Consider the following 21,579-nt stretch of genomic DNA (forward strand, 5'->3'; position numbering starts at 1 on the left):
AAATTCTTGCAAGACCAAATAATCTGAGCTATGCTTTCCACGTTATTTTTTATGGCTAGATGGTCTTACTGTATGCCAGAAAGGAATTTAAAGCTAACTGCAATCTCCTGTAATTCTCCTGAGCTTTGATAGAGCAACATCTGAGCAATAAAATGTTCCTCTGGGTTGTTTCATTGTACTTACCATTACCTAACCGCCAAGTCATCCATACCTCCAAATAATTCACGTATCTTCTTGATCTATCTGTCTGTCCCTGTTTTTAGTGGCTGTTCAGACAAACATAGTCCCTCCAAAGAAGGTCCAGGCCGGAGCGGTTCAGTCCTGTGTGGTTCAAGCCAGCGTAGCCACCATGCAGAACCCAATGGGCTGCGACGGCAGAGCTAACGGCCACTGCGTTGTTCCGCGCCTCTCCATCTCCTCGCGTTCAGCCAGTATGGTCACCGGGTTGGATTCTGGAGCGGATGGTTCTGCTCTTCACTCTGTCATGAAGTGGAAGACGGTTCTGGCCGTGTTTGTGGTGGTAGTGGTGTACCTGGTGTGTGGCGGTCTGGCGTTCCGTGCACTGGAGCAACCCTTCGAGAGCAACCAGAAAGTCACCATCACACAAGAGAAGGCCTTGTTTCTGCAGAGGAACCCCTGTGTTTCCCCAACAGAGCTTGAGGCCCTTATTAAGGTAAGAGATATTCTGTGGCGCAAAATGAGTGATATTCAGCTCCATTTATGAGTGGCAAATGCTTGTGAGACCATTTTTCTGAGAGATTTTTAATTAAAATAATAGCTTAAAAAGTCAATTACAGCATTGGCCAGATATCACACATTTTTTATTATTATTATTATTATTATTATTATTATTATTAATATTATTTCTGTGCACATAAATTAAACAGTTAGAATTTTACATAATTAAGAAAAAGATAATACTTATAGAAACAATAAATACTGTTTTTTTTTTTTTTTTAAATTAAGAAATAACATATTTTGCATAAATAAAATTAAGACTATTTAATTTAAATACTTTTCCAGATTTTAAGAGTTTTTGTAATCCTCATTATTCCCAATGGTGATTCTCATGACTGTAATGGTTTTATTACATAACAGAAAACATTACATATATATATATTTTTTATTTAAATCAGCATAAATTAAAGGAATGTACATGTTCAAAACAATTTTAACTCTATTAGCAGAATTTATGAAAAATGTTTACTATTACAAAAAATGATTTAAACTTCCCCAGTTACAGTGAGACACTTACAATAGAAGTGAATGTGAAAATAATAATATACTGTTTCAAAAGTATAGCCACAAGATGTAAACAATATATACAGTATGTTAACATGACTTTAGTGTTAAATCGCTTATGATCCTAACCTGTGTAAAGCTTTATAAAATCACAGTTACAGTAAGACACTCATTTACATTTATGCATTTGGCAGATGCTTTTATCCAAAGCAACTTACAGTGCCCTTATTACAGGGACAATACCCCTGGAGCAACCTGGAGTTAAGTGCCTTGCTCAAGGACACAATGGTGGTGGCTGTGGGACACTCATAATGGAAGTCAATCTAGTATAGACACAAGATGTAAACATTATGTGTTAACATGATTTTATGTGATGAAATCAGGGATTTACCACCATTACTGCAATTACTACAGGCTTCACCACAGTTACGTCATTGTGACAACGAAGTTGAAATATCTGATATAACTTTATACAGAAAAGGTTAGTTAGCAATTTTATTTCACTAAAATCATGTTAATGTATAATGTTTACGTCGTGTGGCTATACTTGAAACAATGTGTATGTTAATGTTTATTGACTGGCCCCATTCACTTACATTATAAGTCTTACTGTAACCAGGTTTTTTGTCTAAATATATATATATATATATATATATATATATATATATATATATATATATATATATATATATATATATTGGTAATCATCATTATGCAACAAATGCTGTTGTTTGAGCTTAACTTGTATCAAACGTGGAGCATTCCTTTAAAGGTAATACAACAAATACTTATTCAGGATTAGGAAGCATTCAAAATCATTAAACTGATATTTAAAGCACATTTCATTTTAAAAAGCTTTTCATGGAACTGCTGACATCAGTTCATGTCTAAAGACCAATTAAGCTTTTCCAGTGATGGTGGAATCAGCAACAACCTTCCTGTGAGCTCCTCAAACAAACATCTCCTCTGCTGTTCGCCCCACCAGCGCTGAGCTCTAATTGATCAGTCATTCCAAGACAGACATTTGGCCCCTCTGGGCATCACACTGGATTATCACCCCTGGTTTGTGCCGGCGCTTTACATAAACTGACTTCAGGCAGAATTGTGATAACGTGAAAATGTACCAGCAGTTTTCTTACATAACAGTTATACCTCTCAGCAAAGAGAGCACATACAGTCTCTCACATATAAACAGAAGAAAATATGCTTCAATCAATTAAAACTTGATTCCTTGCTTCCTACATACAGAGTCAACTAGGAAATTACTGGATGGGTGGATGATATTTCTGTTAAATAAGGCGCTGAGGAAACATTCTTATATATATACATTGGCGACCAAAAGTTTGGAGTAATGTACAGATTTTGCTCTTATGGATAGAAATTGGCACTTTTATTCACCAGAGTGGCATTCAACTGATCACAATGTATAGTCAGGACATTAATAATGTGATAAATTACTATTACAATTTGAAAACAATGTTCAGAACTTCTTAAACTACTTCAAAGAGTTCTCATCATAAAATCCTCCATGTGCAGCAATGACAGCTTTGCAGATCCTTGTTATTCTAGCTGTCAGTTTGTCCAGATACTCAGGTGACATTTCACCCCACACTTCCTGTAGCACTTGCCATAGATGTGTCTTGTCGGGCACTTCTCACGCACCTTACAGTCTAGCTGATCCCACAAAAGCTCAATGGGGTTAAGATCCATAACACTCTTTTCCAATTATCTGTTGTCCAATGTCTGTGTTTCTTTGCCCACTCGAACCTTTTCTTTTTGTTTTTCTGTTTCAAAAGTGGCTTTTTCTTTGCAATTCTTCCCATAAGGCCTGCACCCCTGAGTCTTCTCTTTACTGTTGTACATGAAACTGGTGTTGAGCGGGTAGAATTCAATGAAGCTGTCAGCTGAGGACATGTGAGGCGTCTATTTCTCAAACTAGAGACTCTGATGTACTTATCCTCTTGTTTAGTTGTACATCTGGCCTTCCACATCTCTTTCTGTCCTTCATTCCTCAAAACAGTGATTGACTGATGAGTTTCTAGAGAAAGCTGTTTCTTTTTTGCCATTTTTGACCTAATATTGACCTTAAGACATGCCAGTCTATTGCATACTGTGGCAACTCAAAAACAAACACAAAGACAATGTTAAGCTTCATTTAACGAACTAAATAGCTTTCAACTGTGTTTGATATAATGGCAAGTGATTTTCTAGCACCAAATGATCAATTTATCATGATTACTCAAGGATAAGGTGTTGGAGTGATGGCTGCTGTCTAGATTTGATCAAAAATGACTTATTTCAAATAGTGATGGTGCTGTTTTTTACATCAGTAATGTCCTGACTATACTTTGTGATCAGTTGAATGCCACTTTAATGAATTAAAGTACCAATTTCCTTCCGAAACATCAAAATCTGTACATTATTCCAAACTGTAATGATAGCGTTATGGGTAACGAGCCTCCTTATGAGCGTGCCCACCTCCCGTGCCGGAGACCCCGGTTCAAATCCCGCTCGGAGCGGGTCGAGTAGGACTGGCTACATTTGGAATGGCATACCACCATACTATTTCTACTATAATTGTGATAGTAGCACGGTAGTATGCCAATATAAGATATGCCGAAAATAGTAACAGTAGTATTTTAGTATGCAATTTCGAACTCAATCTCCTGTTGTCATTTCTGAAATAAAAATGGTTATTTTGCACTTTTAATCCAATTATTTGTGTACGGTTGTCTTAACTTTTCACAGTGCAATCAAATAATGAGTCAGGAAGAGATGTTAAAAATTGTTTCAGATGTTACTTTAGCAAACAGAAGTTCTGTCAAGCATATGGGATACAGTATTTCATGCTCTGGTTGTATGATGCACATTAGTAGTAGGTCATTTAGATATTCCATGCATACAGAAAGTATGCATACTACACAGAGTATAAATACTGCATGCAACAAATATAATTAGAGTAGTATCGTTGTATGCTATTCTGTTTCTGAGCCAAAGACTTAATGTTTGACCCAGTCTACTCTGAGTTCACTTTCATTGCTGGAGTTAACTAACCTGACAATAACAAATGAATGAGTGGCCATATATGTATTACCATAGACTCATGTGCACATCTGTCTTCATCTCTTCCCCCTTTCAGTCACACAAGCATCTTTAATTACCCAAAGTGTGCCCCATATCTGCCAAAAAAAATCAATTGTCTATTTCCAGCTAGGAGTGTGGGAACGGCCCCCTCGATAAGGCATTTCAGGGTATAGACTACAAGGAAATCAATTATTAATAGTATGGCCCACTAAATGCAGATCCCCAGAGAGTAAAGCCCTGCTCAAGACTCTCAGACCTCCTCATAGTCCACATGGTTTATGTTACAACAGCGTTTGCGTTTGATTTGACTTGTTCTGTGTGATGTGTGTCTCAAGACGAGATCCACGCAATCTATTTGTCATTGAACGTTGTCTTTTTTAATATCTGTTCTCTTCTTTTACAGTCAGTTGTTGATCAAAAACAACAAAAAAGAAACATTTAATTCTTATCACACTAAGCACAGATGTGCTAAAGACGTTCGACTCCACTCTCGTTAATCTGCGCTCAACTAAAACGCTTCACATGCTGAACTGCCGCTATTCTTAAAGAGACAGTACAGGTTTAGCACTTGTTCTACATATCAATGTAAATACTTGTAAACAGTACAAATTATGCATGTAAAATTGGACAAAAAATAGAAATATGCAATATAATATGTGCAGTTTCAAGACATTATGCTTATTGATGGAATGCATGGAATTTGTACATTTTTAAAAGGCTAAAATGTAACAATAAATTAGTAAAATTAACATTTTCGTATTGTATCAAGTTAGACGGTCCCCTGTATAATTAACAGCATTAGCTACAACATGATTTTCTTTTATCTAAATGGGCATTATAATGGGAAATCGGAATCGAATAGAGAGCTTGTGAATTGGAATCACAAAAATGAGAAAATCTCTATCAATACCCACCCTTAATAATTATATAACAGTATAATTTGTCTTTTGATTTTGGGGTGAAATATGACTTGTTCTTGACAGGTTTTCTCGTTTATGTTTTTTAAGTATTGAGATTTACCTTTAAAATGTTTTGTTGGTTGTGAAAGCGGAGTCTTGCTATTAAAACTCTACCCTGATCTAATTGGGAAGCATTTCAAATCACAAAATAGATTGATATTTAAAGCACACTGCATTTTAAAGAGCTGTTTTCTTTTTCTTTTTTGATATGTTGAACTGCTGTTGTCGTTGGATGACTAAAGACCAATTTAAAATCAAAGACCAGTCAAAAAGTCATAAAATAAAATGAAAAATTCCTTAAGGTGGTTTCAACACTAAAAGTCAAGCATCTTTCAAAAAATCCTTTGGAGGCATAAAAAAGACACACATGAGCCAATTGTTGACATACACTAAGAGCTACAAAATGAATGTGGATATCATTGCTCAGATAACTACTGTAGGAGACATGTTTGAGTTCATATCAAAATATTTAGCTTATCTGAGCACAGTTTGAGATATTGTTGAGATCTCTGAAAGTATGAGACTTATGAGCAAAAGTCTCCGTTTGCTGTTTAGAAGAAACAACTGAAGTATTAACGAGATCTCATTTGTGATTTTTCTTTCCAATGCCACCTGAACAAACCCATTCTCATGCTGCAACTTGTTTCAAAACAACGTTTTTTTGCCGACAACAGCTGGGACGAGGGGCGAATAAAGCATCTTCATGTTGCAGTTTTGGTTCAGACAGAGTGCTCTTAAAAGTGTCTTCAAAAGCCGATGACACATTTAATATCTCCAGAATTAACTGCATGTTGTGTCAGTCAGGTTGACTAGCTGGCTGCTGTTGTTGTTCTTGGCTGTGAGCGGACCTGACTCAGAAATCTTCCCACCACAACACTTGGCTACTCCTACTGGAGCAGATGAAATATTACTCAGAGAAAATTGCTTTTTTTGATGACACCATGTTGTTTTATTACTGCTGCTTGCTAAGACTATTCCTCATACTTTGGGTTACCAAACTGAACAAATCCCCTCGTACAAAGTATTAAACGTTCAGTGTGTGACTCGACCTGCACCATTTGTGCTACAGACATAAAAGATACCTTAAATCATGTGGCTTGTTGAGGAGTTGTGTGTATAAATCTAGTGCATTACTCCCTTTCTCTCTGATACAATATGACTTATTTATTGCGATAGTTTGGACTTTTTTCAGAGTGATCGTTGGCCATTAATTGCAACTAATGCTTTCTCAGGTTGAAAAACACTGCAGTGAAACACTAGTCTGCTTACCTGTGCTTTGAAGTGGTTTACTGACATATTGACTGAATTTACCCGGCTTTGTTAATTTAACTAGTTTGCGAGGAGTCACACAACCTGATCTAATTATTGACAGACTGAGAGTACATTTATTTTCAGTGCAGGTTTTTAAGTGTTAAAAACACAGAACAGCGGGCAGCTTGTTTCAGGCACTTAGTAACTACAGCAAAACGTCCATGCAGGCTTTTTGTAAATTAATTTGTGGAATGGAGTGTCTTTTAGTGCAAGGATTGGCTGACATTGCGCTGGGATGACATCAGAACAGGTTCTGTCCATTTAATCCAATGCCCAGTTAGGGAATAGCTTTTTAAAAATGTGCTTGGCTTATAATGTTGTTTTGATGTAGATCCTTGTTAGTTAGATGCCGTTACCAAACTAAACACATGATTACCTGCTTAGCCTGTGATCACTCAGAGATATTCATCTGCAGAGCCGGAGTCATGATGTGCTGTTTTCATGTTGATATTATGTTATTCATTTAAACATTTATAACCAATATATTACTTACTTTGAGGATTATAAACAACACTCTTAATTACATGTTTTAATATGATTATTTAAGTTGATTGTTCAACCTTGCTCCTCATTACTTATCTGAAGTACACCAACCCTACTCCCCTGTTCACTCTTTGAGGTCTTCTAATGCAGGATTACTTATGGTTCCTAAATTTAGATTAGTCACTATGGGTGCTGGGTCTTTCAGTGTTGTCACTCCCAGACTATGCAATGCACTCCCTCAGAACATCCGCGAAGCCTCTTCCTTCCTTTCCTTCATAAATCACCTAAAAACTCATATTTGTTCTCAGTGTTACTTGCTAGCTTTAGGTTCATGAGTTGTTGTATTTGTATGATTGTTTTATGAGCTGTATGTTATTGTTATGTAATTTTGAGATGTTTTTTTTTTTTTTTTTTTTTTTCTGGTTCTGTAAAGCGACCTTGGGTTTTAGAAAGGCGCATAATAAATGAAACATTATTATTATTATTTTATTTTTCTCCCCAATTTGGAATGCCCAATTCCCAATGCGCTCTAAGTCCTCGTGGTGGTGTATTGACTTGCCTCAATCGGGGTGGCGGAGGACGAATCTCAGTTGCCTCCACATCTGAGACCGTCAATCCGCGCATCTTATCACGTGACTTGTTGAGCGCGTTACCGCGGAGATGTAGAGCGTGTGGAGGCTTCACGCACAACTCACCACACGCCCAACCGAGAGCGAGAACCACACATTATAGTGACCATGAGGAGGTTACCCCATGTGACTTTACCCTCCCTAGCAACCGGGCCAATTTGGTTGCTTAGGAGGCCTGGCTGGAGTCACTCAGCCTGCCCTGGATTCGAACTCGTGACTCCAGTGGTGGTAGTCGGCGTCAATACTTGCTGAGCTACCTAGGCCCCCTTATTATTGTTATTATTAAATGTTTTATCCACACAATACACACTATTAATGTTTGTATTGCACTTCACATGATGGCATGGTTACTCACCTCAATCCGGGTGGCGGAGGACAAGTCTCAGTTGCCTCTGCTTCTGAGACCGTCAATCCGTGCATCTTATCACGTGACTCGTTGTGTATGACACCACAGAGACTCACAGCATGTGGAGGCTCATGCTACTCTCTGTGATCCACGCACAGTTTACCACACGCCCCATTGAGAGCGAGAACCACTAATCGCGACCACGAGGAGGTTACCCCATGTGACTCTACCCTCCCTAGCAACCAGGCCAATTTGGTTGCTTAGGGGACCTGGCTGGAGTCCCTCAGCACACCCTGGATTCAAACTCACAACTCCAGGAGTGATAGTCAGCATCAGTACTCGCTGAGTTACCCAGGCCCCCAGTTTAGTTTTTAGTTTAAATTTGTCCTTTTAATTGTAGTTTTTGTTAGTTTTCACTCTGTCATTGTTAGATTTACTTTTCTCAGTGTTTTATAGTTTCAGTTGATTCATTTTTATATTTTAGTTTTAGTATTTTAGATCTGCAAAGCTAATGTGTTGACTAGTATAATTCAATGATGTGTAACAGCGTTGCATTTCTCAGCACAGTTATTGCTATCTAGTGGCATTTTCATGTTTAATGCAAGTGGGCGGTAAGGTTTCAAGTTTTATAATTTACCATGTATCAAAAGCTAAAACTAATATTTATTTGTGGCCATTTTAATTTAATTTGAATTAGTTTTTAAGTCACTGAAATTTATTTTAGTTTCAGATTTTCCCTGTTATGTTAGTTGTCGTTGTTGTTGGTTTTTTTTTCCAGTTAACGAAATGTTTTTCATTTAGTTTTCACTTTTGGTAACGATAATAACACAGGTTTCCGTAAACGGTTGTACAGAAAAAAAATAGCAGAAAATAGTTAATAAATAAAAGCGTTATTCTCATTTAATACTCTGAATATCTTTCAAAGGTTTGATGTTATGAACTTCACAAACTTTGTGAAACGGAATGATTATTTCTTGATGTTCAGACTTCCTTCACATACTTAGAAGCCTTTATGGTGTTACTGTTTTCTAGCGATTGTTTTATGCTTTTAAATAGTTGATTAAATGTTTTTCTTCTTCTTTTCAAATTTTTTTCCCAGTATGCAGTAGATGCTGTCAGTGCAGGAGTGAGTCCCATTGGAGACACATCCTATAACTCCAGTCACTGGGATCTCGGCAGTGCTTTCTTCTTCGCTGGAACCGTCATCACTACAATAGGTAAAATTAAATAACCTACATTATCATCATTACGATAATGTGCCCAAAGAATCCACTAGAATTGACCATTAAGATTATTGTTCAATGCATTGGTGGGTGCCATTTGTAATGGAATCAAGTACAATAATGCAACATTTTTCAACTGTATATCTTCCAAGAGCCAAATTCGGGACAGCTCTACTCTAACCACCTAGCAACCAGAACTCCCTAGCAACCACACACCCATTCCGACTTTCAAATTCCTGTTCAAACTGCCCAAGACCTTTAAAAAATGCTGCTTTTAACTTTAAGATAAAGGGTTTGTCAAACCAACATTCACAACAAAGTTTGACTTGATGAACTTTCATTTTCAAGTTCAGAGATTTGTTCATGTTTTACTTCTAACAAGTCGACTAAAACGTAGATGCCTAGTATTACAAGCCATCCGTACTCTCAATGATTTTGTTCTGCACTGCATGAACATAAATGCAGAATACATTCAATACTGAAAGAGTGTATTTAGTTTGCTGTTCTCCTAACTTACAATATCCTTTGTCTAACAATCTATAATTACTGCCATGTTCTCTCAGTGCAACCTAACAATTTTCTCACTCTTTATCTGAGAATGTTGTTTTAATAGTGGGGATGGACGGGAGCGATGCCTTATGTGTTTGCTGTAGAACGATTAAATAAGCTCTTGCCTTCCGCCCACATCTCCAGGCTATGGCAACATTGCCCCCAGCACCGAGGGTGGAAAGATTTTCTGCATCCTCTACGCCATATTTGGCATCCCTCTGTTCGGCTTCCTATTGGCGGGAATTGGTGATCAGCTCGGGACCATGTTTATGAAGAGTATTCTAAAAGTGGAAAAAATCTTCAGGGTGAGTTGACATTTTTGTATTATTATTTTTTGGAATATTCTACTGGGAATAATCAATTGCTTATTCAAAGAGATATTCAGTCTATATCCAGTCAAACAAGCACATTAAAATATATCTCTATATTTGACTTGGGCTGGTAAGCAACCACCCTTTAAAAAACTGAGAGTTCATGGCAAATTTGCTACAAACTTGCCGCAAATTCACCACTGATCATTTTCACATGCAAATGAGCTTTATGGCAAACTTGCTGTAAATTGTCCATTGTTGCCAAAGGTTTGCGGCAGGTTCACCACTACTGGTGAAGAGCTGCAAACTTCTGGCAAACATTTCCGGTGAATCACAAGCTCATTTGCATGTACAAATAATGAGTGGCAAATCTGCTGCAAATTTGTGGCAAGTTTGTGGCTAGTTTGCCAGAACTCTAGATGTTTTGTAAGGGCACCTAGCAACTAATACTAAAAAAACAAAACAATACAAATATTCAGAACACCTTAGCAACTGCATAGCAACGCTCTGGCAACAACCCACAAAACTGATGATGTTGACGAGCTTTGCACTGGCAAACACAGCCTGATCTCATCAAAATACGTGACAGTGGAAACATTTTTGCAAATCGAAATTGCATGCTTCATTACATGTTTGGCCGCAGTTTCCCAGTAAAGCCCCATTCACACTGTCAGCAATTTTGTCGCTGGATGCAACAAGAGACCATTCGTTTTCGCTGACAATGTGAACAGGGATTAAATGTCCAGTAGGGGGCGACAAAAGTGAGTGAAATGGTGTTGTAATCAGATGAGGTTTTTAAAGGGAATATTAGAGTAAAACATACCTCCGTATCCTAAATGGAAGCAATAGTTTTCTCACATTAAATGAGAGGTGAACAAAACAGACATCCTTACCCATACCCAACATCTAAATCGAACTGAAAGTGTTAAAAAAGCAAATGCAACATCAAAATGAAATTTTCTGAAACAACCACGTCATTTCGTGTCACTTTCTTCTCACGTGTCAGCATGTGTGCATGGCTGGGTTCGAACCGAAGTCTGCCGAGTTCAACTTTCGATCAGGTGAGCTACTGCTGAAGCTAATCACATTGGAAAAAGTGTGTAAATGTAGGTGAGTCTGTAATACAAGCGTTAAAATGTATCGTTGAGAGTAAATGATACGTTAGAGTAAAAGTGTTTCAATATCATTACATAGCAGTTTGTGAGAAATAGTGTGAAAAATAAGTATTTAGAAAGTCATAATGAGCCGTTGTACTCATGATTTTTGTGAAAGTGAATAAAACGCACAGTTGTTGTAGCGCCTCTAGTGGTAATTTCACCAGGAAACTGCTACGAAACATGGAAAGCAGCACGTAAAAATCAGTTTGCCAAAATGTAGTTAAAGTAACGTTCATTCTATGAGACCATGAGGCTGGGCAAACACCACTTACATTTTCTTCCAAATTTAAAAATCAAATGCCTTAAGTTTAATCCTAAAAGTTCTTCTGTTATTTATCCTCTGCAGCAAAAACACAAGCAAATCAGCCAGACTAAAATCCGCGTTACCTCCACAATTCTCTTCATTCTGGCTGGTTGCATCGTGTTTGTCACCATTCCAGCGGTGATCTTCAAACACATCGAGGGATGGAGTACTCTAGAAGCCATTTACTTTGTTGTCATTACTCTTACGACTGTCGGCATTGGAGATTATGTTGCAGGTACATGCAATGATTTGCACCAATTAAAATAGATTAGCCAAAAGTCATAGTTCACCAATGGTTTTTCTCACTTTTTACATGATAAATTGTACACTCTTAATGCAATACCATTTTTTTGTAGGTGGGGATCGAAAAATCGAATACATGAAATGGTACAAGCCTCTGGTTTGGTTCTGGATTTTGGTGGGTCTAGCGTATTTTGCAGCAGTTCTCAGCATGATCGGAGACTGGCTCAGGGTTCTATCCAAGAAAACTAAAGAAGAGGTACGACTTGTCTAATTCAAAAGGTCTAACATTAGATTTCATGGCCCAGTTTAAGCAATGCAATGTTCATAAAAACTCTGTGAGCACATCAAGTCATTAATGCACCTTGTTAAAGGAATAGTTCTCTCAGAAATGAAAATGTTGTCATAATTTGTTCCAAAACCAATTGAATGTCTTTCGTATGTGGAACACAAAAGGAGATGTTAGGCCAGAAACATATGTCATGTAAGCATGCATGGGCAGATACAAAGGCTTGGCCAACATATTACCAATGAACATATAGAACTTGTATTCTTGTGTTACTGTGGCGGTAAGAAACGTCAGTACTCAAGGGGACGATAGAGTTCAAATATTTGCGATATTGCCTCATTTTATATCGCCGGCACAATCATCGCAATAATTACATCTCATTGATGTAAATACTCTCCGTCTCCCACACAGGTTGGCGGGTTTAAGGCACATGCGGCTGAATGGAAGGCAAACGTTCGTGCAGAGTTGCGCGAGACACGGCGTCGTCTCAGCGGCGAGATCCACGACAAACTGCAGCGTGCTGCCACCATCCGCAGCATGGAGCGCCGCCGTTTGGGTCTGGAGCAGCGCGCTCACTCGCTGGACATGCTGTCGCCCGAAAAACGAGCTGTTTTCGCTAGTCTGGACACCGGGCGCTTCAAGACGTCGTCGCAGGAGAGTATCGACACTAAACTGAACAACCTCCGACTCAAAGTTGAGCGCAGTGACCAGCAGACAACCTCCGAGGAAAACATCTTCAACCGCTTCGGCTCGCTCACCAAATTGGCCAAACGCAACAGGAGCAAAGACCTCCGCAGGAATATTCCGGATGATGCGAGCAGAGCGGGTGACGTTCTCAGCAGTAACAGCAGTAACGTGACGCTGGGCGAGGAGAGGAGAGAGGAGGAGGAGGAAGAGGAGGTGGAGGAGGAGAAGATGGGAAAGGAGGCCAACACGAGCTTCACATGTTTACCTCACTATTCTGAGGAACCCAAACAGCAGAACGGTTTTGAACCCGCTCAGACCAAAGAACAAGAGAGGAACAAAAGACTCGAGATGAAAGAACATCAACCGTAGGATCAGATCATCAGATCAGACATCGGAAGGCAAAGTGTTAAAGGAATAGTTTGCCCGAAAATGACAATTTTGACATTTTCTCACCCCTGTGTTGTTCCGAACCCGCATGGCCGGGTCTAAGGGGGGGAACTGGATGTCAGAAATTGTGCCTTTCTGTTTAGTCTGCTGTGGCTGCTGTTGATATTCACTGTGCCCAAATTAAGACAATTTCCTAATTGCCAAAAATGTGAAAGGTACACAGAGACGTCAAGGATTACAGACTTTTAAAACATGAGGAATGATTGCTCTTTAAATGACAGGTGGAGATTTTCTGGACTGCTTTTGCTGTTTTCCATAGCAGATTTACAGTAAATTTCAGAGTCTGTGATCTATGAAGAATGTTCAAGGGGGGATAGCACGATTAATTCTTTGGAAACTGTTTTAGATTTGGTTGAAAGAATTTAAGGGATTCTACAAGTTTCTTGTAGGAATGTTCTGGGTTCGATATGTTAAGCTCTTTCCGCAGAGGCACGTTTTGACATACCGCTCAGTTTTTAAAAAACAAACAAAAATCGTGTTTACATTAATGCACAGTATGAACATCTATGCCACAGTTGATAGTAGGACTGCACGATTATGACGAAAATCATAATTGCCGATTATTTCCTTTGATATTGTAATTGCGATTAAAATTTACATTAAAATACTTATTTTGTGTGGGGCAGTTGCATGCCATATTTTTATGTAGGCTATGCATCTAAACAACTTGAGAACTATGTTCCTGAATTGCTTTAATATTTTAATTGTATGTAAAATAAAAAGTGTTATTCACATTTTTTGATAAATTGTACACAGTAGCATTACTGATACGCCTAATTTAAACGCGTCAGATTTGCCTCTGTGTAATAGCCAGCTGGTACATGATAGCTGTACATTGTGTAAGCCTCACTGTCCTGGCCTTAAGAGATGCACTAGCGACCGAAGCTAGATGCCATGGCTTTTATAGCCTCCTTGTTAGCATGTCCAGCTCCAATGCCATAGATTGCCGGTTCGAATCCTCTGGGCGGGTCCAGTAGGACCGGTGACATCTGCATTCATGCACACAATGGCCCAAAAAATATGCTGTAAATAGAAAACATTTATGTGCAATGGGAGTACACATAAATGGAATGCTGTAATTGACACTTTTCATGATTATATAATTGCGATAGCTGTAATTATAATCTCTTTTTTATTATTATTATTATTATTAATTGTGCAGCCCTAGTTGATAGAGTTTGGCATATATTGAACCCAGAACATTCCTTAAACGGCACTCAAAAAACAAAACAAACAAACAAACAAACAAAAAAAACATTTATCCTATTTTCAAGATTGACGAATTTCAATTTTATAACAGACTGCCATCAGACTGAATTGTGAAATGTTAAATGAGTAAACTATTATTTAAAATGAATGAATGAATTAAAATATTTGGGGTTTTCCATTTTAATTCATTAAAGATTATTCAACTCTATTTGACAGAATTTTGTTATGAAGTTGGAAATGCGAAAATTTAAAATTCTTATTTTGAGTGAACGATTCATTCACAGCTGTCATTTAAATGCTGCGTTCACCCTTCTGCAGAAGTGTGGAGCTCTATACACATATCAACATGTCAAGCATTTTTTGATCACAAAATGACTGGATTCAAAGCCATATTGATCTTAGACCAGTGTTCCCATTGAATCACAAGCCAAAAAAAACTGCAATGAATGAAGAATATGTTGCAGAACTGTTCTGATCAAATCTGTTATCTTCAGTATCTGTAAAAATGTCTATTAGGAATGATACAACACCAATTTTAACCAAAAACTACAGGCTGTTCCCTATACTTTGCCACCTGCTCATTTTATTTTGTATTCAGATCACTTTTTGTGTGTTTTGGGTTCGGAATTATGCTTTAAAATATTTTTAAAAAGCCTTTTTTTTTTTTTTTTTTTTTTTTGTTTTGTTCTAACAATATATAATTTCCATTGAATGTGGATTGGATCAGTTGAACACACGACAGGACAAAATTTTCATGGAGCCACAATGAAAGATAAATACAAAAAGATAAAAAGATGAAAAATTTTATTAAATAAAAAAGAGATATCATGACAATTGAAATGGGGAAAAAAGGTTATTTTGCACTTCTAAAACATTTTAATACATCTGTTTTTGCGGTTCTAACATAGAACATTACAAATGTATATTATGCATATTCGACAAGCTTTACTTTTTTGGATTTAATTTATTTCGGTTAGTTTTTTTATATTAAACACAGTAAAAGAAATATTATAAACTTTATACCATGCAATAACTTTACATAATTATAAATAAATGATTGTTTTTTTTATATCTATGTTTTCACTCAACTGATATGCCAATATATATATACTGTTTTTTTTGTTTTCCCCTTTTCTCCCCAATTTGAATGCTCAATTCCCAATGCGCTCTAAGCCCTTGTGGTGGTGTAGTGACTCGCCTCAATCCGGGTGGCGGAGGATGAATCTCAGTTGCCTCCGCGTCTGAGACCGTCAGTCCGTGCATCTTATCACGCAGCTTGTTGAGCGCGTTACCGCGGAGACGTAGCGTGTGTGGAGGCTTCACGCTATTCTCCGCGGCATCCACGCACATCTCACCACGTGCCCCACCGAGAGCGAGAACCACATTATAGTGACCACGAGGAGGTTACCCCATGTGACTCTACCCTCCATAGCACCCGGGCCAATTTGGTTGCTTAGGAGACCTGAATTCAAACTCGCGACTCCAGGGGTTATAGTCAGCGTCTTTACTCACTGAGCTACCCAGGCCCTCCTATGCTGATGGTTTTAATTTGGTTAATAATTGGCCAATAATTTTCAGTGACAGATACATCGGTGCAGCCATACTGTTTGTTGAACGGCCAACAGTTAATGAATCTCATTAACAGATATTGAGGTAATTGAGCATTTCTGTCCCAAGCGCATAACTCAGTTATTGCATAGCCTGTAAAACAGTTCTAAATAACGACATCATTTTTATGTTCACAGAATGTCTTCCATCAGAACTCTTCATTATTAATAGAGAGGCTTACGAAACAATACAGAACATTTCTCACGGAACCACAATTTTAAAGGCAAACATGTGAGCACACAAATGTAAATTTCAGTAAAGAAAGCATGTTGATAAAATGATGTAAACGTCACAGTGATCTGAACACATTTCCTGTTACATCTCAACAACATTATGATAATGTCATGCTCTCTGTCATCATGGTGATCACATGAATAGTTGTACAAACAGTACATCAAATGTAATGAGTGCCTTTTGGAAAATAAATCATGAAATGTGGTTTCGTTTCACCATGTAGCCCTTAATGACCCAGATGTTTCATTTGTGCTTTTAGCACTTTTTCCAGAATATATTTACTTATAATTCACAAATGTTGCACTACATTTTTTACAACAATAAAACTAGACTCAGATTGGAGGAGGGACCCGAGCCATATCTGAGCCCAGAATATTATTATTATTATTATTATTATTATTATTTTATATTTACTGAAAGCTTAAAACAGTACTTGAAATCTCAGGATGTAGGTTAAAAAAATAACTCTGGGGTTCAGTAGACGATATATATATATATATATATATATATATATATATATATATATATATATATATATATATATATATATATATATATATGGCTTTGGAGTTCAAGTCAAGTCATGTTTATTTCTAAAGTGCATTTAAAAACAACAATGGTTGACCAAAGTGCTGTACAATAGCATCTTAAAAAGATAATAATAAAGCATAAAAGCATAGTCACATCATGGCCTATAGAATTATGGTAAATTATACGCCAAGGAAAATAAATATGTTTTAAGCATGGATTTAAAAGCTGACAGGGAAGGAGCAGTTATGATAGGTGCCGGCAGGCTGTTCCAAAGCTTTGGGCCAGTAATCAAAAATGCTTGATCACCTCTGTGCTTCAGCCTGGTTCTAGAAACAGACAGAAAGTCACGTTCCCCAGATCTAAGGGATCTAATTGGATTATGCGGGTGCAGCAAATCAGAGAGATATTGAGGTGCCTGGTTGTTCAGAGATTTATATACAAATAATAAAATCTTAAAATCGACTCGGAATCTGACAAGTGCAAAGAGATCAAGATGGGAGTAATATGTTCATGTTTATGACTACCCTGTAAGAGTCGAGCCGCAGCATTTTGGACCATTTGTAGGTGAGAAAGTGATGATTGGTGCACACCAGAACATAGGGAGTTACAGTAGTCTAGGCGCGAAGAAATAAAAGCATGAATCACGATTTCAAATTGTTTGCCCGAAAGAAAAGGTTTAGTTTTTGCTAAGCGACGTAGGTGGAAAAAACTCGATCTAACCAGGTTGTTAACTTGTTTATCGAACTTAAGCCTACTGTCAAAAAAAAAAGTCCTAATTTCTGAAATATGGAGCGAGATTACCAAGTTCAAAGTTATTTACATTTTTAGTCTCATTAGCTCCAAACAAAATGAGTTTCATTCTCATTTAGGTGCAGGAAAGTATTCGTCAACCAGGTTTTTAATTCCTGCAGACAAGCTAAAAGAGGGTCATGGGTGGATTTGTCAAGGTGCTTCAGAGGCAAATAGACCTGAGTGTCATCCGCATAGCAATGATACAACACTCCGTATTTGTTAAAAATAGAACCCACAGGTAGCATGTATAAGGAGAATAAAACTGGGGCAAGAATCGAGTCTTGAGGCACACCACGGGAAAGGTGCGCCACAGAAGAGGTGTGCTGGCCCACAGTGACAGAGAAGCTTCTGTTGGAAAGATAGGACCGAAACCAATTCAGAACTGTTCCTCGCATACCAACATAAAGCTTTAAGTGTGAGATTAGAATATTGTGGTCAACCAAATTAAATGCTGAACTAAGATCTAAAAGCACCAGAGCCATGGTGTTCCCAGAATCAGTTGTCATTAAGATGTAATTTTGTACTTTTAATAAAGCAGATTCTGTACTATGGAGAGCTTTGAAACCAGACTGAAAAGGTTCAAGGACAGAATTTGTGTTTAAGAAGGTTTGCAGCTGAGTTAAAACCACTTTTTCCATAATTTTGGAAACAAAAGGCAAATTCGAGATAGGGCTAAAATAAAATACTCAAAGCATTGTTAGTTATAAAGTTATATACAATACTGAGATCTACCACTATAGTTTCCACTAACATCATTTGCATTCTTCTAACATTTTCAGGACATGAAATGGTCAAATTGATGCACTGCTGTAAACAAGAGGAAGCAAAGCTGTGAATCTACACTCTTATTTGTGAAGACATAAGTGTGAGAGTCAGGACATTAGCCTCTTTTTGAGGAGCGTTGATTTTATTTTGTTATCTTCAGGTGAGATGTCTCACTGTGCGGGTTAAACTTGTGAAGTCTTACACTCAGTTCTTGTCGGCTGTGTTGCAATAAATTAGAGATGGATTGAACATTCAGTTGCTCACTTACACACATACTGCTAGAGTGCTTAAGAAGACTGTAATCTGCTCTATCATGGAAAAACGAATCATGTCAGCAGAACTGGGGAGCAGCTGTCAACTGCACAATTAAAGAAAATGGTGGATGTGTCCAAAGTTGAAGTAACCTCCACTTTGTAGCTGATGGGTGGTGGTGGACTGGTCATGGCTCCACCTTTAATCATGTCATGGTTGAGTTCTCATTGGCTCATTTACAGTGTATGTCCTCAGTTAGGCGGTCAAGATAGTAAATATGGTGCCATTGAACCGTGACATCACATGGGAATCTTTAGTAGTGCTCATGATTATAGCATTGTGGATTTATTGCCTTTAGAGGGAAAATTGGATATGAAAACAGGGTAGGTGGTCGCCTTCTGGGCCAAGTCATTCTTAAACACTATTGAATGTTCTTGGCTACATAAATGGATAGTTGATTCATAACTTGTCCATTTTTTCAAAACCAAGATAATTATTATTATTTTTATATGAATGTATAAGGGAAAGTATATATTTTAGGTCCTGTAACTCCTACCTAATGTTGTGTTACTTTAATCCAATTGGAATACAATTCATTGACTTTGTTCACACATGGTATCTGAAAACACACACACACACACTTTGTTACACTTTTGTGTTCCTGGTCAAAAATGACCGGCCATTGGAAATGAATTGATTAGACTACAAAATACAGAAATATTAAGTGTTCAGGAGCATCTCAATCCTTTAGATGAGCACGTACTGTATAGTATGTGGATGCGTGTATGCACACACAAAGTCCTCGGACATGTGCACATGCACGCACGCACACACACACACACGGTGTATTTGCAAAATACATTTTTACTATGAAAAGTTTGAAATTACAAAATGTTTACTCTTGTGTGGAATGAAAGAAGACTTCTCAAATGATTAATGTGATTAATTCACATGAATACTATCAGTTTTAAGGCCATGAATGAATAAAATACAGTAAAAAGTGTCATTTACATTTATTCATTTATAAGAGGCTTTTATGCAAAGCAACAAGTGGGATAATGCAAATTTATTTGCTCAATTTTGCTAAATTTTCTTGAAGCAATTTCTTTTTTTCTTCTAGATTTTGTATTGAAATATGACCAGTACATGTTCTTGACAGGTTATGCAAGATTGACCCAGTCAGGTTTTGCAAAAAATTTCAGTCTGCTGTGCTACAGTACATTTGATGTTTTGATCTATTCTATTTTAATGTTACATAAATACTCAATGCATGGAAATCTGTTGTTGAAATTGACATTGGAATGAAAGCTTGAATGCACTTGTAGTCTACCCGGGCAGTTGAACTTGACACATAATTGCATTTCCCTATCTGTCACTCACTCGAAGTTTTGTCGATGTAGTGACACTAAGGGTCACTCTTGGGAGCCCCAAACACCTCTGCTTTTTGAAAAAAGGCCAATGGGAATTGGCGAGTGGAATTTGCATGCCACTCCCCCGGACAAACGGGTATAAAAGGAGCTGGTATGTAACTATTCATTCAGCTTTTCTCTTCGGAGCCGAGCAGTTGCATTCAGTGCACTGAATTCAAATCTCTCTACCGTTCACCTCAAACTGCTGGATTTACAGCGCATTTCAGCAGCTTCTCCCCCTCTGCATCTGTGGAGTGCAGAGAACACCCCTGGGCGCTTTGGCAGAACAAAGAAAAGAGTATATTCGAATAAAAGAGTATATTTTAAATTCTAAAAGAGCGGCACACACGGAACATCTTTTTAAAGATGCCTTTCATTTGTGTGTTATTCCTGGTTGCAGTCATTATCTCTCCTCTTCTGATGGCCGCAATCGCTGACTTACGTGTCTGGGTGCTGCCCACGTGGAGACTTCATTCGTGGATGGGTCTTGTCCTCATTGCGAGAACATGACCATGGCAACGTTGCGGTCACGGCTTGCTTTGCCAGCAGCTCCCGCCTCGGTCCTTCTATCTACGGGTATGAGTCTGTGTCAGTTAGCAATGGGGGCGATTTGGGGATTCAATGTGACCACCTCCACCGGGTAACCCCCCACAGACCTCCCATTCCTCAGCATGCTCGCTTGCCCCAGTCGGGCTCTCGTATGAGATCGGATCGGTGTCGGATCGGTGCTTTCCTTCCTGCAGGAGAGGCTGGAGGGGCGGCTGTCCCCCTCCACCTTGAAGGTGTATGTAGCCGCCATTTTGGCACATCACGAGGCAGTGTATGGTAAGTATTTGGGGAAGCACGACTTGATCATCAGGTTCCTGAGAGACGCTAGGAGGTTGAATCCCTCCAGACAGCACCTCATGCCCTCGTGGGACCTCTCTGTAGTCCTTCGGGGTCTACAGGGTGCTCCCTTTGAGCCTCTGGAGTCAGTTGAGCTTAAGGCACTCTCTTTGAAGACTGCCCTCCTGACTGTGCTCACTTCCATCAAGAGAGTAGGGGATCTGCAGGCATTCTCTGTCAGCGAATCATGCCTGGAGTTCAGTCCAGGTTACTCTCACATGATCCTGAGACCCCGACCGGGCTATGTGCCCAAGGTTCCCATGACCCAATTTAAAGATCAGGTGGTGAAACTGCAAGCACTGCCCCAGGAGGAGCATGCTTTACGCATCTATTTGGATCGCACGCAGAGCTTTAGAAGCTCCGAGCAGCTCTTTATCTGCTTTGGTGGAAAGCGGAAAAGAAATGCTGTCTACAAACAGAGGATCACCCACTGGGTCGTTGACACCATCGTGATGGCATATCACGCCCAGGACGTGCCGCCCCTGTGTGGCTATGAGCCCACTCTATTAGGAGTGTAATGGCCTCCTGGGCCATGACCAGTGGCGCCACTTTGGCAGACATCTGCAGAGCACAGGGTTGGGCAACACCCAACACCTTTGCGAGGTTCTATAATCTCCGGGTTGAGCCGGTTTC

The 21,579-nt window shown here is 38.6% G+C and overlaps 1 protein-coding gene across 1 annotated transcript; it reads left to right on the forward strand.

The window, feature by feature from the left end:
- The first annotated feature begins 310 nt into the window (after positions 1-310).
- On the forward strand, positions 311-20,065 carry kcnk10b (potassium channel, subfamily K, member 10b). The gene is made up of 6 exons (XM_051645974.1): positions 311-673; positions 9,154-9,271; positions 9,971-10,131; positions 11,641-11,833; positions 11,955-12,106; positions 12,539-20,065. Exons 1-6 carry the CDS (start codon positions 350-352, stop codon positions 13,181-13,183), a joined length of 1,593 nt encoding a protein of 530 aa, XP_051501934.1. The 5' UTR covers positions 311-349; the 3' UTR covers positions 13,184-20,065.
- The last annotated feature ends 1,514 nt before the right edge of the window (positions 20,066-21,579 follow it).

The sequence above is a fragment of the Myxocyprinus asiaticus genome, chromosome 20 (genome assembly GCF_019703515.2).
Source record: "Myxocyprinus asiaticus isolate MX2 ecotype Aquarium Trade chromosome 20, UBuf_Myxa_2, whole genome shotgun sequence".
NCBI lineage: Eukaryota > Metazoa > Chordata > Actinopteri > Cypriniformes > Catostomidae > Myxocyprinus > Myxocyprinus asiaticus.